This window comes from Eurypyga helias, unplaced genomic scaffold (genome assembly GCF_000690775.1).
Source record: "Eurypyga helias isolate BGI_N326 unplaced genomic scaffold, ASM69077v1 scaffold12456, whole genome shotgun sequence".
NCBI classification, from domain to species: Eukaryota; Metazoa; Chordata; class Aves; order Eurypygiformes; family Eurypygidae; genus Eurypyga; species Eurypyga helias.
The window spans coordinates 8540-18175 of NW_010257299.1; the positions used below are offsets into that span (position 1 = coordinate 8540).

The window sequence follows — 9636 nt, forward strand, 5'->3', positions numbered from 1 at the left end:
GGACTGGTCACAGCCCACAGACCTGGTGCTGGCTTATGGGGAGGTGTGTGTCTGTGTGTGTGTTTGCTGCCAAAGGTGAAGCTGAATGGGCCAGTGAGTACAAGGGCCTGCGTCAGGGCTGGGGTGTTAGGGAAAGGGTCTGTGTACCCAGACCAGTGAGCATGGGATGCCGCTGGGACAAGCGTGAGCGCTGTACGTGTGCTAGTAAGCACTCAGCTGGATGAGCCAGCAAACGGGGGACCCGTGGGGTGGGTAAGAGGGCCAGGATGTGGGCAGGGGTACCAAGTGCCTGTACTCAAGGGATCTACAAATGCTTATGTGCTTGTGAACCTAGAGCCCTGTACGTGTGCCTGCACTAGTGACTTTCCATCTGCCAGATGAAGAGAAGGGGACTTGGCTGCGGGTACCTGTTGCACATGGGTCCTGTACCTGGATGCCGTTTAAGGCATGGCTTGCCTGTGGCAGCCTGTGACCAGCTGTGTCAGTGTCCTCTGTGTGTGTTTGTGTCCCCGGGACACAAGCTCAGCTTCACTGCTGGTTGAACCTGCAAGTGAAAAAGCAGCAGTTATGTCCCTCATGCCCCGGGCATACACATCCCCGGTACCCAGGTACCTGGGGCTGTGCAGGAGGAGTCTTGGGCCAGAGCTGCTGGAAGTGGTGGCCACTCCTAACATATCCCATGTGTTAGGAGAACAAAGTGCTGGAGAGAAGCTGGACAGTCTAACGGTTATTTTGTAGTCTCACCAGTGCCTTGTCACTCTGTCCTGCCTTGGTGGCTTAAGCCACAATAAAAATTTCCTGGCATAAAAAAAAATTGGTTGGTCATGTGGACTCAGCTGGGGCTGTTAATGAGAAATATTTCTTCTCATTATTGGTGTTAGGGAGCAGCAAGAGCAAGGCTGCCCCAGAACTGAGAAGGAGCCAATGCTCCTAACCCTAACCCACAGAACCTAAACCAGGCAAGGAGAACCAGGTGGCGAGAGCAACAGCTCCCATCCAGAGCCATTCCAGGAAATCCAAACATTGGTTCAGGAATAAGGCTGAGCCCAGGCTCACCTACAATATAGCTTACAGAGTCCAGGATGTCACAGCCTGAGCTGAAACAGTATCTGCGGGCCCATGGACAGGGGGTGGGTAAGGGTCCCTGGTGAGGCTGTTTAGAGCCATTAAGGCCCAGTACTGCCCTCAGGGCTCCAACAACCCCATTCCCAGGCGACAGCAAGTTTAAACCTGCCCAAGTATTATTTTCCCTCTAATCAGCACGTACGCGTCAACTGGCAGGGCTAAGCTGTATCCTTGTGCTGTATTTGAGTGGGAAAGGTAAGAAAGCACTAGGGCTGGACAGACTTCACCTCTGTTGGTCTGCCTAGCCTGCTCCCTTCCAGAATATGAAACAGATCTCCCACTGCATACTTCTGACCTGTACCAGCATCACTCACACTTTTATTTATTTTTTATTTAAAAAACCCAACATATTTTCTTGTAATTATAACTTCTGATCTCTTTTTAAAAATAGCAGTCACAGAGCCCACGTAGCCGAGGCACCGTTATTACCAGTTCTCATGCTACACCAGAAAAAGCCATAGAATATATTTTTTAAAGGAGAAAATTCAAACATTTCCAAGTCTGCTTTCATAAAGCATTATTCAGTGTCATACCCAGACAGGTTCTTCCCTCTCCTCAGGAAGAAACCCAGGAATATTTACAACATAACCTTCACCGAGAAATTGCTGTAACCTGGTGTGCAGCTGCTCTCATTTTACACAGATTTTTGGGGTAACTGCAGTTGCCCATCGAAACTACCAGGTTTTGAAAGATGCTTTCTGTTTAGTCTGACAGAATGGTGGAAGAAGGTAAAGAAGCATAACATTCACAAGCTTTCAGCCTTCTCTTGAACATTTGCATCTGCAAGAACAGAAATATTAATTGCTCCCCTCACCTCAATTCCGCATGAAAAACCAAAAAACCCCAACACTTCTGACCACAACAAGAGTTACTATCTAGCAGAAACTCCCAGTCCCATTTGGCAGCAAAGACTTACTATTTGAAAACAAGAAGTTTCACAAGATATTCAAAACCCTGTGGAATACCAAAAGCTATATGGCACATGGCTGGATAACAAATACAGTCACACTTGGAATAAGGAGGAAAAGACCTCAGAAGGCAACCAGAAAGTAGAAGCAGGGGCAAAACTTCCACCTGAGAGTCAGTCACGCTCTTGGCTGCTTGGCACCAGAACCTAGATGCAATCTCACCATGTGAGATGCCATGACGATGCAGGTTGTCCAGTGCTTTCCACCTGGACAGTGGAAAAAATGTGATCCATGGATAATGTGCCCTTCATTTCATACCCGCTGCTGTGTTCACTTATGTCCTCGTATGATAATGATTCTGTACTCAGAAACCTTCGCTGCCCACACTAACCAGGTAATTCAGGCTGCTCATGTCACCCTCTCAGGCCAAGAGCTTAACATGCCAGTTCAAGGATTAACAGACCTACTGAGGTATGTTGGAGCAAGTCAGACCAAAATACACAACCAGGCACGCTGTTGGTGCTCCTTAGCATCTGTTACATCCCGTTACAGGCTGGCAGCCACAGGAAGCTCCTCTGCCTCAGCCGCATTTTGCTGCGCAGCATGCAGCAGCATCAAGTCCATATACGTCACTGCTGGGACAGAGGTCAATCCAGTACCACTTCAGGAGCTCTGTGCTCACGTGCCCCAGCAAATACCCATCTATCAACCCTTCAGGGAGCCCACCTGCTCCACGGAGGTGTAACAGCTTGCTCGGAGATCCCTCAACTCGGAGCAGCCCTGTCCAATAATGAACGCACTCAGCAGCAGCTCCAGAGGTCAATCCTACCTTTACGTTTGTTGGCGAGAAAAAAAAATAGAAATAAATGTTATGTTGCCTACCCCACAGCTCAAAGCAGCCCAAAAGCACATACACATTTCAGTTTTGATCCCTGTCACACTCAGATACGCCAGCTCTCCAGCGCCGGGTCTTTCACAGAATGGAGCTCTTCACAAAAATGGCTTTCTGGATGAGAAGGTATTTTAAGTAATTTCATAAATAGGGGAATAATGTCCAGCCGATGGCTGCATCTAACAGCGTATCACACAAGAGTACTCCAGCAACTCGTGAAAGTTTTCAAACTTCGTGGAAAAGGCCTCATGCTGGAAAACGTCCGAGATTCCAAAGCATTCAGGCAAGTGCCGGAATAAAATACTGCAGTGAAACATCCTCGTGGAGCAAGATAAAGTGGACAATTCTTTTACTTACAATATCTGTAAAGAGAAGAAAAAACACAAATCCAGTTTAAAGCAGGAAAAATAGCTTAAAATTACATCTTCCACAGAATGCCACCGTAAGAATGCAATGCTTCCACCACTTCTGACAGAAGGTGGACAAGACATACTGTCCTGTAACATTTAAGTCCCTGAGGGTCTATGCAGCATTACTAGAGAGTACACGAAAGCTGATACCAAAAAGGAAACATGCAATGTATAGGCCTATAATGCTATACCCATGATTTAAATGTTCCTTGGGAAATTCCTAGCATTGGCACTAAACCATAACACACAGATGTTCTCAGAAAAAACACAGAGAGTTACCAAAGAAGGATATAAAACCCTGCACAGGCTTCTGCTAGAGAGAGTATATCGTTTCTGTGGTTACAGACGCTAACTGCATAAAAAGTATCTTGGTATTAGAATCAATTTGGTGGTGAATGTAAGGAAAAAAACCAACAAAGCAAACATGTCAGTAAATCTGAATTTCTTTGCTAGAAACTAGGGGCTTCAAGGCTTAAAAAAAACCCACAACAAACTCAATAATAAAAATAATAACTTCAAAACAAAGAAGACACTCATGATTCATCAGTCTGAGTATTCAACTGGATAATTATAGAAGGGCTCATCTTAATTTTATTTTAATGATTTGGGGTTTTGTGGTTGTTGGTTTGTACTTTTTTTTATTTCCCCAAACACCAGAGGCCTGATGCTTACTGCCTAAATATAACAATATTAAAAGTGATCAGGTACAGTAAAAACATTTAAGACAAAACAGAAGACACAGTGTTCTGCTGAGACTGGAAGTATGGCAACCATCCCTCCTTGAGTTTGCAAGCAGAGCTGTTGAACTTACTGCACAGGGCTTTGGTGGGATTGACCTGCTGCCCAGCAAGCAGTTGCAGCAGCTTCTTGATGTCTATGCGTGCCTCAGCCATGCTTTCCAGATCTCTGTCTTGAGCAGAACTTTGATAGCCACCCTCCGATGCTAAAAGTGTAAGAACACAACACTTAACCAAAACATCAGAAGTAGTTTCAAGACCTAGAAGGACACACCTGGTAATCACTGAACAGCTGCTACTCAAATGGGTTGTTTTTCAGAAACAACAGTGCAAGAAAGAGAAAGCCCAGTTTTCTTACAAAGTTGTATCACCTATAAGAGATTCTCCCCAGAAACATGAAAATGCCATTGGCCACTTGTCTTTTCAAGGTTTCATTTGCAGACTCCAAAGTACTTGATGCTGTTTTGTAAGGACTAACAGAAGGTAAGTACTGTTAGCAGCATCGTGCTCAAGTAACGAGATCAGACTCAAGAGGCAACAAACAGGGAAACTTACCCCAGGGAGGATTTCCCAAGTCTTTAAAATGTGTTGTTACAGATACTAAGTCAGTTTCTATTTTCAAGTTCATTTCTCCACTCAAGTTCGCTTCAATCACCTGCAATACAATCAATCTCAATTTTAGGCAAGCCACTTTTGCACTGCAGGACTACAGAAGAATAAAGTGCAGCTTTGTTCAAATACAAGCTTTCAGAAGCAATTCAGCACCTTCACAGCTAAAGTGTACGTTTTGAACATTTGAATGTTCAGCTACAAAATGCGTTTCTCATCATCCCTGTGTGAATTATCCTAGACCGACCTCCTTGAAATTAGGAAAAGAAAGAGATTCAATTGCTCTCCAGTACTTTTAGAACAAGTACTGGCTTTGGGAAGTGCACATGCTAAGGAAAAGCTTTAGAAATAAGAGACTGAAGCTGCAGAAATGCAAGACTTCTTGCGTTTCCATCCAGCTTTTCAACAAGCAGAAAGGCACGTACACAGTCCACACGACACACAGTAACTCCTTTGAACTGCTAGAAATCCTGGCAAAGTGCTGAAAGCTTTCAAATTCCATCCTGACAAAGTGTCCAACCAAAAGGAGACTACATATGACCTAACGCAAATACCAAGCAAATAAGAGGATTCCGAAAGCACATCTAAGCTCTTCATTTCTGTGATGAGAAGAATTCTAAACAAGTTTAAAAGCAGCTCATATCACAACCTGAATCTCCAACAGAATGGGAGATGCCCACCAATGAATGCTCCCAAACAATGGCCAAGTACTAACTGAAAGAGCTTCTAAGCCCTTTTTGCAGCACTGGTCTTGACCAGTTTTACTACCAGGATGCATCTAGCACAAATATTTAGTTGTGACACCTGATGGTTTGGTTCTTTAGTAACAGGAAATCATGTAGAGGATGCATGTAGTCTGCCTCCTCCCTTAGAGCTATAAAAGCTATTTCACAGAGATTTACTTATTTTCCTGCTTCGGAGCAGGAGGCAAGGAACTTTCAGAAGGTGGGTATGCCCACTGTTGCTATGCTACCTCTTCTGAGTGTTGCTGACCACCGAAGTTCAAACCCATCACAGAGCTATCCTGTGTAAGAAGAGATCCCCAACCCTGGAAACAAGCACACACTGTGCTTAACTGTGTGTAAGCACTTCCACTGAGGACATGGGGTGAGGGAAGAGAGAGGGAGGAAAACGACAAACCCAAGACGACTGACAAAGGGTAAGAGTTTGAAGTGCTTGCTCTTGTATGCACAGGATGATTGCCATTTGTAAAACTGCCAGACACCCAGGGTAATCTGCTAACTCTTCCGAGCCTTGGAACACTGAGACTGTCCCAATCTCAGGATTCTCAGGTTACAGAAAATTTCCTATCAAAATCGTTATATAAACAGTCTCAAAACCAAACTATTCCAAAGCTCTATGCTTACTTACTAACTTTTATTTCTGTCAATTCCAGTGACTGTGAACAACTAAACCCCTCCTCTCCCCCCCAATTTCTAGGCAACTGCAGAGTGCTTCTTTCAACGTAAGGCCCACCAGCATTCCAGAAGCCCAGGATGGACTGCAAATCCACCATGTCAGAGTCTGAAGGACAGGCTAACATCCAGGAGCTATTAGTACGACTTCCTTTAAATCCAACTTCAAGTTTGCCTGAAGTTCATTCACACAGAGACCTAACGCAACACTCAATAAGCATTTCTTTAACGAAATCACCTGGAAAGTCTCCAGCTAGCTTCCTGAAGGACCACAATTTCTTACCAGCTACAAAGAGCAGCTTGTAGCAACACAGTGCCATGCTCTTTCAAGGATTCAGTACAAAGAGCATCGCTTTCTGGGAAGCCCAGGCCAAGCTCTTCAGTGTAAATCCTAACATAAATCCCATCATCCTCTTCAGCCCTTACACTGTGCAAGGATCTGTTTCATTCAGCTTCAGGGACAGTAAATTTACTAGAGATGCACTTCTTCAGGTGCCTTCGGTTCAATGTCTGACCCATCCTAACATAAGATATAACACAGGGGCACCAGTCTGGGCGACAGGGAAACAAACCATGCCCAAGCTAAAATAAGGTCTGTAGGACACACGCCTCAAGTGCCTTAACTTACGATGGAATTGCTGAGATTCTTCATTCTTTCCACGACACTCTTCATTGTTTTCAGCACCGGTAGGTAAATACTGACCTAGAAAGACACAAGAACTGCATTCACACAAGTATTTCATGCGTGACTGAGATGTGATGCATTTACTTCTCCCTTCAATCCTATTCCAGACTCAGTTATCTACTGAAATCAGAAAATTACTCAGAACAGAGGATCTCTCTCTCTCATTATACCAACAGGCCATAGCTCTACCAATTGCTGCAGACATACTATGCCACGTCTGTGTTCAAAACAGAGATAGGTTTTTGCAGATCAGATTCTCACATCTGTGAAACTTAGTTAATAGGTACTATAGCCAAAAAGGAAAGAACGTGATTCCCATTGTGCTGTAATCATTTCTAGAATTGCATCAGCGTAAATCTGAAATAACAGGACAAAATACATCAGGTTTCTACTCAGTCATATGTCTTCAGAAATCAAATACTCCTAGCTATAGAGGTAACAGACATCCATAACCTCAAGGAGGAGCACATTCACACAGACCTTTCTTTTCAACTCTGCCAAAGTCAAAAAGGATAGAGAGATGTTATATGAAAATCAGGAGGAAACACATACATATCTAACTGTCATGCAGGCCATGAAGTTCAAAAAAGCCAAGATTATTTGGGCCACTTGGTATTTCAACAGCTGAAAAAGTCTAAACCTGTGTGGTTTGGAGATGCTCCTGTGTAAAGCCATGCAAGTCCTTTGCTCCTCCCTTAGTCCATCCCAAATATGACAGCAACAACTGGTAACCACCTCCTTTGTTTTTACAGGTTTTGGACTCTCTTGTCAAGATGGAAGCTATGTCCCATCCCTCTCCAAACCTCTAGCCTCCAGCCTTCCCTCTCTCCTTTTATTTCCTCTCCAAAACCCATCAGTATTATACTCCACAGCACCAGCATTACACTTGGCAACTACCCTTTTCCACAGGGAATATAAAAACAGAGGCTTACATCAAAGTCTGGCACACTGGGCTCTCTGAAGTCATTCCATAATCTTCTGGGAATAACCCCCACAGGAATGTCATGTGTCACAATCCTACTGCTGCTTGATAAGGATGGCTTGAGGGAGAGAGAGAGAGAGATATGCTTTTGCAGTTAAAAGCAGGACTTAAAGTGTGAAGTCAAGTTTTTCAGACCTACTCTGGGCAACACTGTAACTGAGTACCTCAGACACACAGTTTGTTTTCTATAGGTTCATACTGGTGTGCCATTAAGCAGACTTCCCTTTTGAATAACGGAAATCACCTTATTCACTTGTGAATAAGAGGTGGTGAGGGACCAGTCATTATTATCTGTAAGCTACCCTTGGCACTGAAGAGATGAATCAGTAGAAAGGTGTTAACAACAAGCTGGATTTTGGTTAACAACCAGCAAAAAAATCCATCAGAAGACAGCAGGCTGAAACCGAATAGTAGGACAACCAAAAGCAAAACAAAGAGCCAAACACTACACCAAAACCTCCTTCACCTAATGGCTTCAATGAGAAGGCAATAACCCACAGACGACTGAGAGAATGAAGGAACGGAGAAGAGCAGACATTACAAAAAGGTGTTTCAATTATATAACTTACATTTTTCCTCGCCTGTTGGAAAATACAAAGCTGTTTCCGTGTGCTACCAACCATGATGGCAGAAAAGGCCAGTGAAAAGGAAAACTGCATGATTTTTTTAAATTTAGTTTTCTAGAATTACACCAAAGACTACTAGAGCTTCTATTTGACCTTAGGAAAAGCACTTCATTTTTAAGACCTTCTTCTTAGTAATGAAGGTAAAAACATGGTTGCACTTACTAACTCCACAGCAACTCTGAGGCAGGGACAGTGTTTGTTGGTCAATTTGATCTTCACTGCCTTCGCGCTCTGGGCAGTTTTTAAAGCTCTCGACAGATTCTCAGGCACCAATTCTAAATAGATTTCATTGTGCTCTGCAGCTACTCCTTCCATCTGAAACTCATCGAAGAAATTCCCCTACAATTTTTGAAAGTTGTGAAAAAGAAAGCAAAGAAAAAAAAAAGAGGGTAAATCTTTTGCTATCAGGCCTTAAGCTCAGAACTGCATGTATACAACAGGAAGCTTTCCTCTGTCAGGCATCACCTGCAGGAATCAAGATGGGCTGTGTAAGCATGAAGACCCACTGCTTTAGGCTAAACCTATTAATTTCAGACCCTCCCCTAACCTAGCTGTCCTCAAAACAGGGGTATGGTGATGGGTGAGTTATGCTTTCCTGTTTCCAGTTTGGGGCAGGCCCTTGTGGGGAGGTTTAGATTAGATATCAGGGAGAAGTTCTTCCCAGAGAGGGTGGGGAGGCACTGGCACAGGTTGCCCAGAGAAGCTGTGGATGCCCCATCCCTGGAAGTGTTCAAGGCCAGGCTGGATGAGGCTTGGAGCAACCTGGTCTAGTGGAAGGTGTCCCTGCCCATGGCAGGGGAGTTGGAACTGGATGGTCTTTAAGGTCCCTTCCAGCCCAAACCATTCTGTGATTCTATGATAAGACACCCCTCATACGCCAGACTCGACTGGACGCTCTGGTTTACAACGACATGGTTCTGACCTTCCCCAGGCTTACCTGGCACAGCTCACACCACATACTGACGCCTCCATTGGCTACTTTATCCGAGAGGATGAAATACAGCTTGCTGACAGTAAGGCGCAGGGTGCAGGTCTTGGCTAACTTGGCGATTGTGTTAATCACACCTGGGGAAGGGAGGGGGACATTACCGCCGTAACCACTTCACACACCTCGTCCCAGGGGGACTGGGGAGAAACGCTCAGGCTCCAAAAAACGTAGTTCAGAAGCTCCGGAACACTTCGGGCCGAAGGAAAGCGCCTCACCCGGTCTCTGCCCGGGACAGGCCTCTGGGCCCGCGGCCTAGGCC

The 9636-nt window shown here is 44.7% G+C and overlaps 1 protein-coding gene across 1 annotated transcript; it reads right to left on the minus strand.

The window, feature by feature from the left end:
- Positions 1-3204: 3204 nt before the first annotated feature.
- Positions 3205-9454, minus strand: HUS1 (HUS1 checkpoint homolog (S. pombe); the record flags this gene model as incomplete). Its single annotated transcript, XM_010153969.1, has 7 exons — positions 3205-3287; positions 4147-4278; positions 4628-4727; positions 6725-6799; positions 7714-7821; positions 8552-8728; positions 9327-9454. Coding segments are annotated over 7 exons (803 nt in total), but the record flags the coding sequence as incomplete, so codon positions are not given.
- Between the last annotated feature and the right edge of the window lie 182 nt (positions 9455-9636).